General features: G+C 39.1%; 1 protein-coding gene across 2 annotated transcripts in view; it reads left to right on the forward strand.

The window, feature by feature from the left end:
- The first annotated feature begins 264 nt into the window (after positions 1 to 264).
- The window catches only part of IL31RA (interleukin 31 receptor A), a 34,695-nt gene continuing 14,863 nt past the window's right edge, over positions 265 to 20,096 (forward strand). Inside the window, exons 1-7 of one of the 2 annotated variants that reach the window (XM_035309966.1) lie at positions 265 to 339; positions 7,950 to 8,034; positions 9,061 to 9,357; positions 10,663 to 10,783; positions 13,745 to 13,917; positions 15,919 to 16,070; positions 18,688 to 18,853. In XM_035309966.1, coding sequence (XP_035165857.1) covers positions 7,980 to 8,034; positions 9,061 to 9,357; positions 10,663 to 10,783; positions 13,745 to 13,917; positions 15,919 to 16,070; positions 18,688 to 18,853 — 964 coding nt within the window. In that variant the 5' untranslated portion in view covers positions 265 to 339; positions 7,950 to 7,979. The other variant, XM_035309965.1, reaches the window with a different exon arrangement.

A 20,096-nucleotide genomic window follows, 5' to 3' on the forward strand; every position in this document is an offset into this window, starting at 1 on the left:
GGCGGGCGCCGGGTGCCGGGCGGGCTCCTCGCACCGGCTGGGGCTCGACGCCGCTCCCCGGCAGCCCCGCGGCCGGCGCCGGGACGCGGCTTTTTTCTTTTTTTTTTTTACAGGAAAAAAATACAGCGTTGCTCGCACCGCGCCCGCCGACTTCCTATTGTGCCGCGTCCCTGCGGCCGTGCCCCTCTTCCTCGCGGGGAGGCTCGGGCCGGGGCAGCCCCGGCACTGTCTGCGGCCGCGGTGGAACCGCTCACGAGGAGGGCTTCGACGCGGTCCTGGTCGCTTTGGAGCCCACGCGGCGGCAAGGACTGAAATTTCCCGGCTTGTCAGCTCGTGCTGGTTGGTGTCTTTTGGGAAGAGTTTGCGTGCTTGGCGGTAGGTTGTTTCTGCGAGCTGTCAAAGGTAGCGTAAGCTCCTTGCCAGCTGTTGGCTGCTCAAGTTGTGCGTTTGTGCTCGGTTTTTCACCAGAGAGGCATATCGGATTAAATACTGCAGCCCCATGCCTCTCCTATGCGTGCACAGTTTCTGCCTCGTGGGAAGTGAAGTTATAGCTGTGCGTTACGCTTCTGGCACAGGTATCACCTCCACGCGCTTGTGCTTAAGCTGGGGAGGCTGCATGGGGCTTCGCATCTTCACCGGGCTGTGTGAGGGCTGCCCTTTGAGGATGGGCATCTAAAACAGTTGAAACCGAAGTTTTTATCTCTGAGAACTGAGACTGTAGGCAAAAAGGTGGTTTGATGCTCGAAGAAAGCTTCGTGCATCAGGCAAAAGAATGGAGTGGTCAGTTTCGGTCCCTCTGTCAGAGACTAACCACTAACAACAGACTTCAAAAGGGGGAGGGGGGCGGGGGAAGAGGAGAAAAAACCCTCTATGTTCGTATCATAAAGTATTGAACATCATGGTGTTGATTTATATGCAGTGATGATGTGGATCTGGTATCTATTTATCTATTTATTTATTTATTTGCATGATTTGAGCCTTGTAGGGAACATTTTTTAATTAAAAAATGTCATGCTGGCAGATCTCAAAATCTGTTTTTGGTAGGTCCCATTACAATTAGTTTCACCCCACAGTTCTGTTTCAGCCAGTGGTTTTGACTGAGATGTAAAAATACTGCTAGTATAAGTTTACGCCATGGGCAGTAAATGGAAGACCGGACATGCAACCTCTGAGATGATCAGTATTAACAGGGTGAAACGGTCACCATTCAGTTGTCTCATGCAGGCTTATAATGAGATAAATACATCTGGAATAGAATAGAATTTAGAAAGAATGCAGGCCATACTCAACAGGACAAAAAACTGTCTTGGAAAGACTGCCTCCTCAGTTGGGGGAAAAGGGCTGATGCTGTGCTTAGACATACAGTAGCAGGAATTAGCAGGTAGGAGTCCTGGTAGTGATCTTAAGTTCCTTTAACCTCCTAAGTGAGGAAGGCATCTGTCTGGCATTTTGCAGTGAAAAATGAAGAAATTAGTGAAGGTGGGCTGTGTAGAGGCTTCCCTGTAACATTATACACTAACTGCATTAATGCAGTGAGCTGTAGCCCATTCCTGTAAGTCCAGCGCTAACTATTCTGAGATTGTGTCCACACATTAGGAAGCAATGGCAAACCTACAAAAGAGAAAATAAAAAAATAATCAAAGGAAATTGATTTTGAAACCTTCTGAAGAGGACTTAGTGTCATACTTACGTTTGTATAAACTTGAGATGAGTACATCTAGGTGTTTGCATATATTGAAGCAGAAGGATATTCAGGCCATGCAGAATAATCTTCTTAATCACTGAGAAAGATATGAGACAAAATAACTCATAGTTATTGCCAGTATTACCAATTAACTACTAAAACCAGGAGTCAGTATTACAATAGTTGTATAAGCGTAAAACTCATTATCAGCTGTGTCAGTAAGATGGGTTTTTAATGTGTTCCAGAATATATGATTAAGTTTCTTTTTCAGAATGGCTGTAGTATGTGGGCCTGTAAAGTGCATGGTCATAGTCATCTTTTCTTACTGGTACACGGTATTTTGTGTTCATTTTGTTTCCTTTGATTCTTGTGTTTGGGAGACCAGGATTACCTGCATTGTTACCCCTATTGTGGGAACACCAGCAACACTGTGGAAGGATCTGCAACTTGGGGCTGTAGCTGATCCTCTGAATGTTCCAGGAAAATTTTGTCAAAACAGTTGCTGACATTACTTATGCGGATGTGGTTTTTACTCTGGTGCATCTAGAACTGATTGTAGTTTGAGGCGAAGCTGGACAGGTGAACAAGTGCTCTGAAGAAGTACAGGAAATCTTCTCCCTTATTTTCTGACAGGAGCATATTCTTTATGAATTTGAGGTTAAAACAATTGCCAGATTTGGGAGGTAAGGAAGAGTTTTGATCCTGGATTAGGCAGGAAAGAGAACACAAACATTTCTTAATGAGAGTTATACCTTCCTTTAAAGCACAGTGCATGGGTCCTTCTGCAGGGACCATCCAGATTTCTCATCTGGTTGCCTACTATGGCACAGGCATCTCAGTCTGTCTTGTTCTCCGTTTTTCTTTGGGTCATCCCTCTTTCCTCAAGGAAGGGGCACAGAGGTAACCACCCTATCTAATAATGTCTTACCAAGGTGTGACACAAAATTATGTTTCAAAGTATACTCTAACATTTGTGGTTCCCAAAAAATGCATGCTAAGAAGAAAAGCCCAGGATCAGACCTGTGCATGAATCCTATTTAAGCCCTTGCTTGACTGTTTCTTCTTTCTCACGGGTAAAACAAAAACAAGGAATGACTGTGTAGCTACTAGATCTGCAGCTGTCTCTCTAGTAGTTGCCAACATTCAGTTCTTGTAGCATTGAGCCTTTCTTTTTCTAAGCATTATCAATCAAATCAGATAGGATTATGTACTTAAAATGTAATAAAAAAAGTGACCTTATACGTAAAATAAAGAAATTAAATCTTGTTTTGTGTTTGTAGCTTTAAGCTTTTCCCCTAAATTAAAGTCTTTATTATGAAGTTTCATATATTAATATATTGACAAACAGATATTTGTTCTGCAGCTGTTTTATTTAGCTTGGCATCTGTACCTAAAGATATATTTAAAGGCCTATCTGTTATATTTCTATTTGTTTAGAGAACAGTGAATTGTGTTCTACTTACTAGACAGATAAGTTTTTTTCATTATTATTAGTATCAAGCTGTATTTAGGTGAAATTTGGAATTTAAAGGTAGCATATAGCATTTTATATCAGAATGTGTTAATATCTAATACACTGCTAAATAATGTCCCATAGAAAAGGAAATGGTTTATCATGACAAGTTTTGCATCTGTAACTTCAATGTGTGGTAAACAAAATAAATCAGTAGTTTTTAGCTGAACTGACCTTTCCTTGTCACTATGTCCTTCAGGATTTTAGAACAAACCTATCTTATCCTGTCGTGCTTTTTTGTTTTTTATTATTATTATTTAGAGGCTGAAAGAGGAGAGAGAATTTCTTTCCTGCTTTTTCAGTTTCTAGTTAACTTGCAGTTTGTAAATTAAGTCATTGAACTTAATGATTACAGCCTTTGTTTCTATTCTTTTTTTTTTTTTTTTTTTTTTCCCACTATGACATATGTAGAACAAGTTCCTGCGGTCAGAAGTTGGCACTGAGCTTCAGGAGGCTCTTCTCCATGTTGCTTCTTCAGATGTCTCTGGAAACTTACTGGTTTCTATTTTCTCAATAAATCTGTGTTGTTTGAATAATGCTCTGAGTTTATTTTAGTAATAAGTAGTAATTTTCATGGTGATGATAGCCTTGGGTTTTAAGGCAAGTTGCCATAATTTCAAATTTAAATAGGTTTGTTTTTCATCAGAAAATGTGCTTAATTCCTGTTCAAGTGAGATTTTATTTAAATGTTGTAAGCTTTATTTTTCCTGGACTAAGGTTCAGCTAACTATTTTTAGCTCAGTTGAGTACTTCAGGTTACAAAACCAGTGTGCTCAGGATCATTTACTACAGTGTTTGCCATTTGAATGGGCCTGCCAAGGTATGATTTATAGGGATTAGAGAATTCAGAGGAAATGAACCCTCCCTCACTTCTGCTGCTTCCTCCAGCATGCTTGCATGTCATTCTCTGCTCTGACCTGTGTAGAGACATCTATGCTTTTCTGATACCCACAGGTACTCATCCTTGGAACTGGTCCCAGAAGCTGATGCTTCTGCAGCCTGTTTTCTAGGTACAAGACTGAAGTTCACATTAGGTTTACTTGCCACAAAATGCCCTCCTTCCCTCCAGGATTTCTATAAACACTAATAGATTTGAACAGTAGAGTTCAGGGCACTTATGCATACACCTTTTCCAAATGAATCTGTTTCTTTTTCTGTATGAATTCCAAAGAAATTCACTGGGGTAGCTCACAGTAAGGCTCCTGGCAGTCAGCATTGGCTGATAGAGCAAAGTCTGTCTCTTTAGCAGCACTTGCAGGAGCTCTACCATGCAAAGACTGACTAAAAGACTACAATCACTGTTCAGTTTTTGTTGTCAGTTGCTGAGAGTACTGTATTTATACCTAGTGGGAAAGGACACCCTGTTAGGTTCCAACAAAAACGTTAGAAATTCTTGCAGATTACTGGGCTTACGTTTTATGTAGGCTAAAGAAATACTGCGGGTTCCACTTATAAATGTACCAAGTTCTTTATGCATGGCGCAACAGCTACGTTGCATACAGAAGTATGTGTTTGTGTGGTTAAAAATAATCTTAGAATTAGGTTTGAGTGGAAGAAACTTTTCCCATCCTGAAAAATGGGAAAGAGAGGGAGGAAAGTTGATTGAGAAACAGCTCTACATAGAAAATGTAATGAGAAGTTGGTTAGGGTCATTTTTTCACCTGACTTACTTACATTTTTAAGCCATAATAATTCCAAATAACTTAAATTTCAAAATGAAAAATGGAAGACCAGTTGTTTTGGTGTTGAGACAGCCTTTTTTCATCAATAATACTACCTTTTTTTAATATCTTCATTGTCATTTCCCCTTCCTGCCAGAAATCTTGTTTTGATTGAGTTTTTGAATAGCTCTTGTTGAAGAAAATGGTTCTGCTCATGCAATTTGTTTGCTTAACTGATTTTAGCTTTTCTAGGCATCTTTCACAGAATCCCAGAAGGGCTGAGGCTGGCAGGAACCTCTGCCCCATCTGGCCCAACCCCTGCCCAAGCAGGGACACCCAGAGCAGGCTGCCCGGGACCATGTCCTGGTGGCTTTTGGAGATCTCCAAGGAGGAGACCCCACAGTCTGTCTGGGCAGCCTGTGCCAGGGTTCCCTCACCCACACAGTGTGGGAGAAAGTGCTGCCTGATGTTTGGAAGGAACCTATTGTATTAAAGTTTGTGCCCATTGCCTCTTGTCCTGGCACTGGGCACCACTGAAAAGAGTCTGGACCTGTTCTCTTTGCATCCTCCCTTCAAGTGTTTATGTATATTGACGAGATCCCTCTGAGCCTCCTCTTTTCCAAGCTAAGCAGTCCCAGCTGTAAAAGAGATGCTCAGTCTCTTCATCTTCATGGCCTTTTGTTACACCCCTTCCAGTATTCCTGTGTTTCCCTTGCACTGGGGAGCACAGAACTGGACACAGTACTCCTCTGGGGTGGCTGCCCAGTGCTGAACAGAGTGGAGGGATCACCTCCCTTGACCTGTTGGCAATACTTTGCCTAATGAGAGCCAAGTTGCCATCAACCTTCTTTGTGATATCTTGCTGGCTCATGTTCAGCTTGGTGTCCACCAGGACCCCCAGGTCCTTTCCTACAGAGCTGCTTTCCAGCTGGGAGGCCCCCAGCCCAGGTGGGTGCCTGGGGTTGCTGCTCCCCAGGTACAGGACTCTAGCACTTCTGAATTTATGGTGTGACTTTTCCCTCACCAGACCGTTCTTTTAACACTTTTACGTGTGCAATTTCTTAAATGACTTAACAGCTAAAGACCTATTTAGTCATGTATGATTGCCACATAAGATGGGAAGAGAGATGTAACCTGCTGAGTCACTCTGGTTTCTGCCATGTAGTAGTTAGCGACTTCCATGTCGAATAACTGGCTGCCAATGGTACTGGAGAAGGCGGGAGAAGGTGCAAGGTAGCATCAGGACTGAACAAAATTTACAGAAGAAGAAATAGGAAGAAATGCCATGGAGGTCTCTCTCCCTAGGCTCCATGCAGTTCTCTATTTAAGCAAATCAGATGCTCTTCAGGTCATATAGTAGGTCATCTTTGCTACCTTATAAAAAACAAGTGTGTATATATATACATGTATATACATATATATATATTTTTTCTTTTACTAAGGGGAAATGACTGTGTAGAAACCACTAGGAAAACAGAGAAAAGCTGGTGAGGGTAGAGGACAAGGAGATCACTGAGAATGGATGGGATATTTGATCTTTGTTTAAGGTTTTTGGGTGAGCACATGGAACCAGAGTTTTCTGAAGGCTTATAACTAGACTTTTAGCTGGATTTGCCATGCCTGGGCATCTTAGTGCTGCCCTCCACTGTAGTGGAGTATGCGGTGGTGGGGATGTTTTTGGCACAAGCATAACTCAGAAATGGTTTTGACTTTCCTATGCTTTTTTGTTCTGTTTCCTTGCTAAAAAAAAAGTATGGGATTGCTGGAGCAAGTCAAAAGACTGGTCAAAAAGTGTTTTCCTTACTATTGGAAATAGCTGAATTCTTTTGGCTGAAATGCCGCTTCTTCTGTCTCGTCTCTCCAAAAATAGAGAACCAGCATGCAAAATTTCAGCAGAAACCATTAGGGTTCTGTGAAGTTTTAAGGAAAGAAAATAGTTTTTTAGAGTGGGAGGTGTGTGACAGACTTATGAAGCTTTTTCTTTTTTCCCCATTTTTTTTAATATGTCAGATTGTTCTGCACCTCCTTGCAAGAGTTTTTGAACCTTCTGAATGGCTTTATGTTTTTACCAAGTTGGTCCTTTTGCTCATACTGTCTTTTCATTTTTATCACAAAACTTCTGGACATGATCTGTACAGATCCAGTTGAGCTTTTGTCGCAGGTTGCTAGTAGCTAAGACTACAAAAAAAGAATAATAGAGTTTTATTACGCTAAATGCCATAAGCTCTTTCCTGTGAACAGTTATACATGCTTATCTTCGCATGCCACACACAGGATTTGGTGTTCTCATGAACGAGCATTTCCTCCAAGGTTAAAGCCATATTCATGAAGCTGCTACAAAACATTTTATTTAATTACCTAATAAGATGTGCTTCTTGAAGCAGAAAAAAAGCACTTACGCGAGTGCAGCATCTGTAAACCATTATTGCATAAAGTTGATTTCTCTTGGGCTTACCCTTCCTACTCTGTCATAGCTTTGATTAGGCACATCTTGTATGGCTCTTGATTATTTTGCTAAGTTTTGTTGATACCACTAATCATCTTTGAAGTGTTAGTTTCATAAAGTTAGCTCATAAAGTACCGACTGCATCACTGTTTACCACAAAGGGATGGTAATCTTTGGTGCATGTTCCTATGAAGATGGTAAAGCCTTTTTTGGAATCATCTGACCATTAGGATTTTCCTTTATTTTTGAATGGAATGTAGTTTTCTTGTAGACATTTAAAAAGAGTTAGCTTTGCTAAATGTCTCTCTGCAGAAGATAGCTAGACAGGCTGAATTTCAAATAGATAGAAAGGCATTGGTCAACCATTCTCTACACTGCCATTGGAAGGCAGGCTGAATCACCCCCAGAAGGATTTCAGGTGTGCTTACCTCTCTCTTCTTCACGGAAGACCCAAACACTTACCTTAGGAAAACTGCATCAAACTTCTCTTATTTTGCAGGAAACTAACACTCAGATAAAGCAAACCTGAATCCGAGCGAGTCGTCATTAACTCTTATACAAATGTTTGCAAAGTGTTAAAGTTACAGGGACACATTTCCTTGAAGTATATCATTTTTATGTATATATTTCTTATTTTTTTGACAGTGTTTCCTGCCCATAGTTTATGAAAAGGAAATGTCCAGTTGTTGGATTTGGATGTTCATCTTGCTCTGTGGAAGTTCTATAGCAGGTGTGTTTCTTTACTATTAGCATTTGTCTTGCCATAAGAAAATTTTCCGAAAGGTGTAAGTTATGATTGTTGCAGCCTGGATTTGTCTTATTTTGTGCTTTTAAAAAATAGTATTTTAAAGCTTACCTGGGTAACTTTCTCTGCTGCACAGGATATAGGAGGAGACTGCACCAGAAAGCCATACCATACATAGTTCAATTCTTGTTGGGTTGTCAAGACTGTTAACTTTGGAGATCTGTAAATGGAACAAATTAATATTTATTATCTCTGAAATGTGTTTTTTTTTTTTTTTTTTTCTTTGAAATATGTTTTTTTAGTTTTAACAGATTTATTTATGCAATTTGGCTCCAAGAAATAAGTAGCAACAGTAAAATATATAAAATAGCTCTTTGCAGGATCCTTTGGGTGATTCTTACACTCTTTGAATTCTCTTTGAGAACTTTGAGTTCATTCATTCACCCTCCTTCTGTGTTTTCCTTTTATGTACATTTTGCATACAATTCCTATACTGTGTTTGTGATTTAAAATTCTGTGAAGGGTGGTAAAATCCTATTAAACATTGAAATATACTGCAGCCTGCTTATAGATTTTAAACTTAAGTTTGATGTACTTTCTGACATACTCATTAGTAATGATATAATGAAATTGCAGGCATACTTTTTATACATAGGAATGTTTGTTTTTTTTTTTTTAAGAAAAAACATTTAAATGGCAACAGCCTCCTTTCTTCATTTACTCCTGTTAAAGAACATATGAGTTGAAATTTCTCCACTCTGTCTGGGAAAGTATGGAAACGTAATTCTTATACAATACCCGTATTAAGATAGTAATTTGTAAAAACTGAGTTTACAAACAGCAAAATCTGATTCAAGGGTTTATCTGACAATTGCATTTGAACTCCATTTGAAAAAAAATCTAATTAAATGATGTGTAGACATACATATTGATGGTAAAATAAGGTAGCATTTTTTTCACAGATATTTTGAAAGAGTCTAGAAAATGTGATGTATTTAATTTTGCTTTTAGATGAAAACTCTATCAGAGATGCTGACATTTTTCCTTCATCTCCTGAAATTGAAAGAGGATCCACCCTGAAGCTTTTTTGTGTTCTTGGAAAACACTATACGCCTCAAAGAAATGCAAGCCACATCATCTGGAAATTGAATCATGAATTGATTGCTCAGGAAAATTATAACATTGTGAATGAGACTGTATCTAGTGTAATCATCCACAATTTCACTCACAACAAAGCACATGTGAAATGTTTCATCAAGTACTTAGGCAAAGAACAACTTTTGGTTCACACTGAAGTTAAGTCTGGCTGTAAGTAGAAATATGGGACAAAATTTTTAATATATTGTAGTAACTTAATGTCAAATCTTTTTTGTTTATAACTAGTTTTGTTTATTTGCTTGTTTTTTAGCTTGGGGCACTACATGACCTGTATTCAAGTATCTTCTTTTTTTTTCCTAAACTAAAGCATGAAATTTCTGACAATCCTTATTGATGCTAGTCCATAACCTCTCTGACCCTGACTTGACCAGCTAAAGCAGTGGACGTTTTCGGTTGAGTTCACAGACTACTAGATCCTTATTTTTGGTTATTTCTCATGTCTAGCCTAGCCAACTTAAGCGTTCTCAAGGGATGATTTCCTTTCTAATCCTCTGTTCCAGAAAAATTATAATCATAGTCTCATCTGGAGAAAGTTGCAGGATAAATGTAAATACTACTTTTCTATTTTATTGAGCAGGTTAAGTCCAGGTTATACAAATGCCTGCATGGGGATCCCATTCTAGTAAGAAAGTAAATGCAGAGAAATAAACCCCCAGAATAAAGAAGGGCAGAAAATATTGCCTGTTTGCAAAGTGAAGTGTGCTGTAAGCTTGTCAGCACAAGGAAGATCTTTTTAAGAAATGTGCTAGGTAGAACAGAAAAGTATTATTTTACAGAAATGGCTTCTTCAATCAGTTTATTTCAATAGGAGCAGTTCTCTTCCTTTCAACTCCCATTTCTTCTAGTGAGTGAAGAAGTCTGTTTAATGCAGGTATCTTTGAGGGTGTTACATTTTTATGTGTTGTTTCCTTTGTGCCATCTTGCTTATAAGTGAAATTAGTGGTTGCTTCAGGGTCACATACACACATTTCCCAGGAAGTTGTCTTGTGCAGTCTGAGGCCATGCAGGCTTCTCAGCTTTTAGCAATTTTAATAAGGTATGTGGCTAGGTATCCTGGGAAGGAACTAAGAGAAGCTTTATCTTTCAGAAAATGCTTGTACATTTTTGCTGTTTCTTTGTTTTCTTGCTGCTGGCTGGACTGGTGTTTAGCTACAGACACTTTACAGGGAGTATACTTAGATATTCAAGACAAAATATATTTTGGTTTGATATAAGATGTTTAATGAGTTGCTATAAAAATACCTCCAGGCCCATTCAGTTAAGTACTTCTGAGAATTAGTTGGAGCCAGTCTCCCTGCTTCCCTGGGGAAAGAAGGAATGGTTTTGGTTTTCTGAAGAGTTTTGAGGGCAATAAGAAAAAAATGGAATTCTGTGGAAGCCACATAGTGAAGGTTGGCCTTCTGATTAACACAGTAAGTTTTATATAAAAGTTGTTTTCCTCCTTGTTCATTGTAGTTCCACCAGACACACCAGGAAATATTTCTTGCATTTATTACCTTAACGTTGAACTTACCTGCAACTGGACTTCGGGAAGAGAAACAAATCTTACGACGATCTATACTCTTTACAGAAAAATGTAAGTATTGGATGTATCAGGAACTGGGGTGCTGGGGTAAGACTGCTAGCTCCCTCCCTGTCATATCCTCGCTTCTGTTTCAAGTAAACCTAGAAGCATCATGTAGTTCAGTGTCATGGCATTTCTCAGTAAGCACAATTAATTTTGGATTGATAACGGTTAAAAAAAGTTACAACCTGATACTGTTCTAGTGCTCTGTATAAACATAGCATTTTAATTCAATACTCAGTACAAAAATATTTGTTGGAATTGACATTCCCTTGTTTCCTTGAAGTACCATTATTAATTAGGTCAAACTGGGTAAGCCTAGGTACAAATATGATCTTTTAGGATATTCTACTGCTGAGTCAGAATGGAGGCACTTAGTTGGACTGTAACCGAGAAACTTACTAACAGTCCTTGTTTTGAATGGGGAAAGATGCCTTCTTCCCCGACATTCAAACAATTCTCCCTTAAAACCATTAAAGCCCTTGTTGTTCTGTCTAGTGATAACATATACAACAGTTTGTACTAAGGTGTTGCACGTAGGGATATTTTAGGATTTATTTATTTTACATAAGTTTTCAAGGTGCTTTTCTTATTCGAAGCATTTTGTGTAGTATACTACCCTAAAATACAGTGATTGACAACCAGACCTCTCTTCTGAAGGTTGTTTTAGGGTAGGGAAAAAAATCAGAACCGTGCAAGTATAATGACAAGCAACAGTAATGGTCCTTGACAGCATTAAGCTTTAACCTAGTAGTCTTTGGAGTCATACTGTCTCAGTGAAAGAATCAAGAGTTGTCCTTTTTGGTTTGCTCGTATCTGGGGATTTGCATTTACAAATACAAGTTATGCAGTCTTGTGCTTTTTAGTATCTTCACAACCCCATTATAGGAGAAGAGTTATTTGATTCTGTCAATTTTAGTTAAATTTTAGATTTTGCTCAAGAGCTTACTTTTCATAAGTGAAAATAGTGAAATCACTGTCTCTAGGCAAATCTCAGATACAGTTTTGAAAGTGACAGCACAGATTTTATCAAATATACTTGTCAATGTGTTTTTTATAATACTGCTGCTTGAGGCTATAGATAAGTTTGCATGAATAGTTTTCTAAAATGCCTAAGGTGTCCTTGAGAAATGGAAGGAATGTAGACTCCAAAGGAAATACTTTCTTATTGTAAATTATATTAGCATATTACATCTTTTTTATGTAAATGGAAGGACAGGAAAATATCTTTAGTTTTATCTCTAGTTTAGGCTTGACACCTTCTAGTTTAGTCCACCTTCGTTAGGTAGAACTTACTGCTTGTAGTGTTTCTATGTTTTGTAACAGTTGAACAAGTGAAACAATAAACTATGCCAGCTGTTGAAAATAAGTATTGATACTGTTCCTTCCTGTACTGCCACAATTTTTTCTTCAACCGCACACTGAATTGCAGATCTATTTCCAGTAAAAATCTAACCATTAATTTTAATCTAGATCTATTTCACTGTTTGTTTTACTATATGACTACTGTGGTGGTTTTACCCAGCTGGGCAGCTGAACTCCACTAAAACTGCTCTCTCACTCCCCCTCCTCAAGTGGAAAAGGAGAGAAAATATGATGAAACGTGGATCAAGGGTTGAGATAAGGACAGGGAGATAACTCAACAATCGTCATCATGGGCAAAACAGACTCAGCACAGGGAGACTGATTTATTACCTATTACTAACAAGCTAGAGGAAGCAGTGAGAAAATAAAAGTAAATCATAAACTCCTTTCCCCATACACCCTTTTCCACCTCCTCCCCTCCAAGCAGCACAGAGCAACAGGGAATGAGGGCTGTGGTCAGCCCCTGATGCTTTGATTCCACAGGTCCTTCACGGTCACTCCCTGCCCTTGCTCCCCGTGGGGTCCCTCCCATGGGATGCCGTCTTTCCCGAACTGAGCCTGCAGGGGCTGCCCACAGGCAGCAGCTCTTCAACAACTGCTCCCACACGGCTCTGTGCCACAGATTCCATCCCCCAGGAGCAAACTGCTCCAGCGCGGGTCCCCCACGGGTGGCAGCTCCCCCCAGACCCCTGTTCCTGCGTGGGCTCCTCTCCACGGGCTGCAGCTCCGGCCCGGGGCCTGCTCCTGCGGGGGCTCTCCATGGGCCGCAGCCTCCTCCAGGCCACATCCACCTGCTCCACCGGGGGCTCCTCCACGGGCTGCAGCGTGGAGATCTGCTCCGTGTGGGACCCATGGGCTGCAGGGGGACAGCCTGCTCCACCAGGGGCCTCTCCACAGGCCGCAGGGGAACTGCTGCTGCCTGCCTGGAGCTCCTCCTGCCCTCCTGCTGCGCTGACCTGGGGTCTGCAGGGCTGGTTCTCTGGTTCTCTCACATTTCTCATTCCTCTCTCCCAGATGCTATTGCACAACAGTTTTTGGTTTTGTTCATTTACCCCCTGCCCCTTCCCTCTTTTCTTCAGTCTTCCCTCCCTGAGGCCCAACCAAGTGTCACCCATGGCTCGTCTCCAGCCAGCAGCGTTTCTCATAGCATGCTATCTCATAGCTGTGTCATGAGGCATGTCTTTCTAGCTGTATCTACATATATATTATTAAAGGAGGTCTTGTGTGGAGTGACTTGATTATTTCACTGCTCTTTGATTTTAATCTAAAATAATAATAACTTATGAATCTCCCATTAAGTCATTTTGACTTTTCATTACTGCTTGCTGGAATTTATCTTACTAATGGCAATTAAAGCTGTGTCCTTGTGGGCTATACATATGCATTATTTATTGGGTTTAGTTTTTATAGAATGAATGCAGGAGCAGTGCAGTTAGGAAAGAGCATTTGTTTGCACACATGTATTACCTAAGGAGACTTTTAATATTTAAAAAAAAGTCCTGCAGCCTCAAAAACATATAATAATTAAATCCTAATCTAATAATCAGAGTTATTCTGAGAAAATATTCTAATGGCTAACTCCTGCTATTTTTCTCTTTTAATTTTTAGTAAGAATAAATTGCCGGACTCAGAGCTCTCCAGCTGCCGAAGCAAAACCGAGTCATGCTCATTTCGTCACCCAAATACTCCGTTTAGTAATTCTTTTTGTTTTCAAGTGAAAGCTCAAAATGTTTTGGGTGAAGCTTCATCAGAGTGTGTTCCTATAGCTATGGAAAACATAGGTAATTAAAAAAGCATTAAGTAAAGATAACAACACAGGTTATGTTGAACTGATGGTACCTTCCTAATTCTTTTTCCCTTTCTCTAAAATACGGCCTAGAGGTCTCTGGGACAAATTCTGTACATAAAGTTAGTTTTTGTAGAATGAAAATATTTTTTTCAATGTAAGTTTTGAAACAATTATTTAGGTTTCATTTGTTTTTGAATTGATTTGCTTTTGAAGTACCATCTCATTTTAATTGCTAGTTAAAATTCATAGAATCATAGAATATCTGTGGTTGGAAGACACCCACATGAATCAAGTCCAGCTCCTGGCTCCACCCAGGACTACCTAAAAAAATAAACCATAAAATTACAAAGTTTCTGAAATTAAGTGCATTATGAAGTACATAAAATGTTTTATTCCTCCCAGTTTTTATTTTGTTAATATCTGGGTGCTTCCAGTTTAGTGAAGCAAATCTCCCATTATATTTTAACTGTTTGCATTTAATGTGTAGGATTCTTTGAAATGCTTGGAACAGGCAGCAATTTTCAGCAGTTACTTGGACTTACAAAGAGGTGATCAAGATGATACAGTTGTAGTCATGGAGTAGGTACCTCAACAGTGTTTTAGCTAATGTCTGCAGTAGCCATTGTAAATTACAAAGTTTTTTAATTAACAAGTAAAGGCTTTATACTAAAATTCTTTATCAAATAAGTGGTATTTGGACTTTGTGTATTTTTGAGTGGTACTAGATGTCAGTGCAGTATTTGGCTGTAAATGAATCATATCCTATTTGCAGGTCTGCCCATCATTTATTCTGCTGTTCTACTTTCTGGTTAGGAAAAATAAATAAATCACCTATGATTCTATTCTGTAATTCCTGGAAGCAATGGTACTATTTTGTTTATCTCTTTTCCCTCTGTGCTTTGCTGTATTTTCTTCTATTCATTTTGGTGGAGTTAATCAAGATTTTGATATCAGATGGGTAAGGTCAGCATTGTCACTCTTTCCTGCAACAATGCACATCCCTCTAAAATCTTTCTTTTCCTGATGCATGTGGCAGGTTGTGGAGTTGCACTGGATTTGCTGGCTCATGTGAGTCATTGGTATCAAGGGTGAAGCTAGGCTGACTCCCAGCTAGAAGGCTTTTCCTGAGCTGTACTGTGTATAATATAAGCACAGTAACAGTACTATGCTTCTGCTTGGACCCTGTATGTTACATTCAGCTCCTCAGTGCTTTACAGGTATCCACGAAACAGCTGTGTGTACCACACAAGAAGTTGTATGAAGCACAAGTTCTAACTATATTAAAGAAGTGTAAATAAGAGCCAGTTATCCTAGAATCATTGCAAAGAGCTGAAAAGGGTTAGTAGTGCTCTTTCAAAGGAAGCCAGTATAACGCTTTTAATTGTGTATTTTTGGTGCAGCACTCTGTCAGCTCTCCAGCCCTGTGTTCCTTTATTCCTTGTGTTCAAGCCTACTGTGGTTCCTTGTCACTTTCCATATCCTCTGTACCAGCCATCTATTTTCTCACAGCTAATCTATCCTTTTCCCATTGTCTCCTTCACATTACTGTCACCTTCAAATCCTTTTCAACTGAACTCTTCCCTCATCTGTAATTAGGGCTTGACCTTAGCATGCCAGCCCCACTTCTTTTCTTCTCCCTGCTGTTGTCTTTGAGAGGAGACTCTGGTAGTGTACTTCAGCACTGATACAGACAGAAGAAATCTGAGCATCTATTTGAGAGTGCATTTGTCAGCATGAAATGAGTTGTGTGCAATCTCCCTTATAGATTACTTACCATATGTGGAGTTAAGTCTATAGAATCATATGTGAATTCTGTATGTGAATATGTGAAATCAATATGGGAATATCATAGGTGAATATCATCATGTGAATTCTCTGCTGGAACGTACTTTACTGGGATAGTAGTTAAACTTCTTGGAATGCATGTAGACCAATTCTGAACTTGTATTCAGAATACTTTTCACCTGTTAATACTTTTCTTTCTTAATTCTAGAGAAATTTGAACCTCCTGAAATACTTTCCATAAAAAAAATTGCAGGTATAAAGCAGTTGCTTACAGTAACCTGGAAAATACCTGAGGATATTGTACGTGCACAATATTTAAATTGCCAGGTTCGATATAGAAACTTGTATTCAAACTCTTCGGTAAGCTGCTTACATTTTCTTCTGAATGTGGACTTGTTTGTGTCTAATTTCTTAATGTTATAAAAAGCTATTTGTAAAAGAGGGAAGAAGTAATTGGATATAATGATAAAAGCTTGTCATTTCAGTGGAGCATAATCAGATATAGGTGATCTTAGGTTCATTGTTTTCTTATCTAGGATTAATTTTCTCTCCTTCCGGTCAATGTCTATTTTGGTACGTACCATACTTCTGAATATTTCTGTGAAAGGCTAAGGTATGTTAGAAACTAAACTAACATTTATTTAAAAGATCTATTCAAGATGTTCATCCTTTTAAAGCCTAGACACTCCTGTCCTTGTGATGCTTACATTCATGTGGGATTCTATTTGTCACCGCTTCCGTAAGAAATAACCTGTCTACTTTTCATTATCAGATACAGTCGACCTATATTTTCTTCTTCAAAACTTGCATCTGCTTTTTTGCTTAGGTGTGTTAGAGAAACAAACAAACAAAACAGTAGCCGTAATCAGTAAAGCCAAAAATTTCAGTGAATTTACTTTTGTAGATCTTAAGCAAGCACGATTCATAGTTTTGTCTCTAGTTAATCCAATGGTAATGGCCAATGAAGACAGCATCAAACAATCAGATATAGGAGCCATTTTTTCTGTCTGTTGGAATAAGTATGGAAAAGAACGTTGGAGCTGTTTTCTTAATCTTTTAAGCCTTCTTACAAAAAAAAAAAAAGATAAATACTTTGCTGTGGACTGTAATTATTGAGTGAAAAAATGATTACCAGTTTTTCTGCTTGCATGTACTAAGTTTATAATTAAATATTGTTCACAGCCATTTGGCAAGTAACAAAAAGCTGGACTGGGATATTTGCAGTTCTACTTCAAGTTGTGCAGGAGATTAATAATAATTTTGAAGTTCTTTTTGCTATAGGTTGTCTAAGGAGTCTTGTTATCTATCAGTGTTATAGGTCCGTGAATTCATTTTCACAGAAATATTTTTCCATTTCTGACAATGAGTTTCTTGTGATCAGGTTGGACTAAAAATTTCAGATGTTAGAGGTTGTTTTATTAAGCAGCATGCTTCTTATTCTGGTGTTTAAAGGAGTGATGCTTGCATTTTGTTATAGTATGATTCACTTCTCATTCAGCTAGTAGAAGGCAATATTTTTTTCACAAATTTTTGGCAGTATTGTACACTTACTTGACATTACTGTTTTAATTGGCTCCTGAGAAGGAATCTCCCTTATTCCACAGCTTACTTACCTTTGCTGACACTGTAGAATTTAAGCTAGCTTGAAAATTAATTGTAGCATGTTTCAGTTTGAAATTGGAGAGCTTATTGATTAATTCTCGCAATTTGGAGGAGAAAACACTAATGTTACTGTAGTGAATTCTATCCCTTGTTCTGTACAGGAACACTTAGATCTTTCTGTAGTGCCTATTGTTTGCTTCTACTTTGTGTCGTCAGTCCAGATGGGTTGATACATCAGATATATTTCCTTTTCATGTTTCCTTTCACTTTTTGTTTTGGAACAATTTTCTTCAATGGGACCTTTTTAAGACAAGAGGAATTTACTCACCTTGTTCTTACTTTTCCAAGAAGACATTACATCAGTTATTTCTTATGCTTTTGTCTTCCTTCACCATTTAAAGGCTCCATTTTCCATGTTTGTTTTTTTTTCTTGGTACCAGAATTTTGTTTTCTAATTCATCTTTTTATTTTAATGTCATGCTGGTGGTCTTTAGGGTGTCCTACAGCCACATTGTTACAGGGCTAAGAGCTAGAAGGCTCTGTAACTTGAAAAAACAGAAGAAATAGATACCCTCCTGGCTCACAAGCTCAGGTGATCACTGCTCCCCCCAGGGATGCATCTGCTGCAAGGTGCAAATTACCTATGGTGATCATTGGCTTTAGCAGTACTCAGTACTCAGTTACTTCCCAGTTCATAGAATCACAGAACATCCCAAATTGGAAGGGACCCACACGGATCACCGAGTCCAGCTCCTGGCACCACACAGGTCTACCCAAAAATTCAGACCATATGACTAAGAGCACAGTCCAAATGTTTCTTAAACTCTGACAGGCTTGGTGCCATGACTACATCCCCATTCCTGTGTCTGACAGCCCTCTCAGTCAAGAACCTCTTCCTGATACCCAGCCTGAACCTCCCCTGTCTGTCACAGCTTGACTTCATTCCCTTGGGTCCTATTGCTGGTCACTAAATAGAATAGACTGGTGCCTGCCCCTCCACTGCCCCTCCTGAGGACGCTGTAGACCTGCTGCTGAGAACTACAGTTCCCTGTTCCTGGGAACTACCATTATCCAGGTCCTCCTGTACCAGCACAGCTGCTGTGTCATTGCTTGTGAGCTGCACACAGTTCAAGCCACAAGGTCAGTCAGCCCAGACCTTTGGATGAAATTTCTTATTCTGGAGTTTTACAAGAAGAATGAAGATGTTATGGAGAAAAATGAAATAAGTTAAAAAAAAAAGTGATTTTGAGTTTTACGGGAGTGAGATGGAATATGTGAAAACTGCATCCTGCCCCCCCCCCCCCCTTTTTTTAACCAGATCATGTCTATTTTCAATTTTGTAGCAAATCATTTTTGTTCATGCATCTGCTTTCAGGAAATTGACACTGTCGCAGTAACTTCTGAAGAGAAAGTAGTATCACTTAATCTCACAGGTCTGTGGGACTCCACGGAGTATTCAGTTGCCGTTCGGTGTATTGGTGTTGAATCAAAATTCTGGAGCGAATGGTGTAGAGAGGAAACAGCAAGCACAGAGGACAAAGGTAGGGTAACTATATAGTATGCTTTGCTTTGGGTATTCTTTGAGGAATTAGGATTTAATAATAGCAAACTGTATTTTCACCATATTCAATATATTGAATTTATAATTCTGTTGTTTAAGCAAAACAAGTGTGTGTTTTATTTAAATGCAGAAGAAGGAAAACTGTGAGACAGATGAGAGGAAGAGGTCTGAAAGGTAATTTAAATGCAAACAATACAGGGCTAAAGAAGAAAATGAGTAAATAGGAAGAGAGGAAGAATTAGGGTGTACATGGAGAACGAACATGTGCAAAGCAGGATAGTAGTGGAAAAGCAGTGTAGCAAGTATGTCCAGGGACATGAATCAGAAATTAAATTACCAGTTGTAAAACAAGATAATGTGTTTTAACCCTGGTAGGCCGCTAAGCACCACACAGCTGCTTGCCCACTTACCCTTTGGTGGGATGCAGGGGAGAATCAGAAAGGTAAAAGCAGGAAAGCTTGTGGCATGAGACAAAGACTAGGTAAAGCAAAAGCTCTGCATGCAAGCAGGCAAAACAAGGAAGTCATTCATGACTTTCCATCAACAGGCAGATGTTCAGTCTTTCCTTCAGAAGGACTGCAGGGCTCGTAACGTGTAACAGATATTGGGAAGACAATGCCATCACTCCAAATGTTCCCCCTTTCCTTCCTTTCTCCCCAACCTTTATTGCTGAGCACCTTGTCATATGGCATGGAATATTTCTTTGATCAATTTGGGTCAGCTCTCCTGGCTGTGTTCCCTCCCAGCTTCTTACGCACTCCCAGTCTGCTCTCTGGCAGGGCAGCATGAGAGAAAAGTCCCTGGCTCTGTGTAAGCACTACACAGCAACAACTAAAATGTTGGTATGTTAGCAACATTATTTTCATCATAAATGTGAAATACAGCATCATCCAAGCCTTTGTTAAGAAAATTAACTCTCTTCCAGTCAAAACCAGGGGACAAGACTAGAACATCATCTCTAGAAACTAACGAAACAAACCAGAAGGAAACATATGTAAAAAACAAGAAAAAATTCCATGAGAGATGGTACATAAATTTAGAGAAAACTTTTTAATGTCAAAAATATTAAAAAATAGAGAAGTAAATTACTAGAACATTGATAAATTTGAAATTATTGAATAAATATTTATACACACGTGGAAACTTTCTCAGCTCCTCTTTCTAGCACTGTTTACTCCAAAATGAACTGAGCTATTAGAGGCTATCATATATTTTAAGAACAA

The sequence above is a fragment of the Oxyura jamaicensis genome, chromosome Z, assembly GCF_011077185.1.
Source record: "Oxyura jamaicensis isolate SHBP4307 breed ruddy duck chromosome Z, BPBGC_Ojam_1.0, whole genome shotgun sequence".
Classification (NCBI taxonomy): Eukaryota; Metazoa; Chordata; class Aves; order Anseriformes; family Anatidae; genus Oxyura; species Oxyura jamaicensis.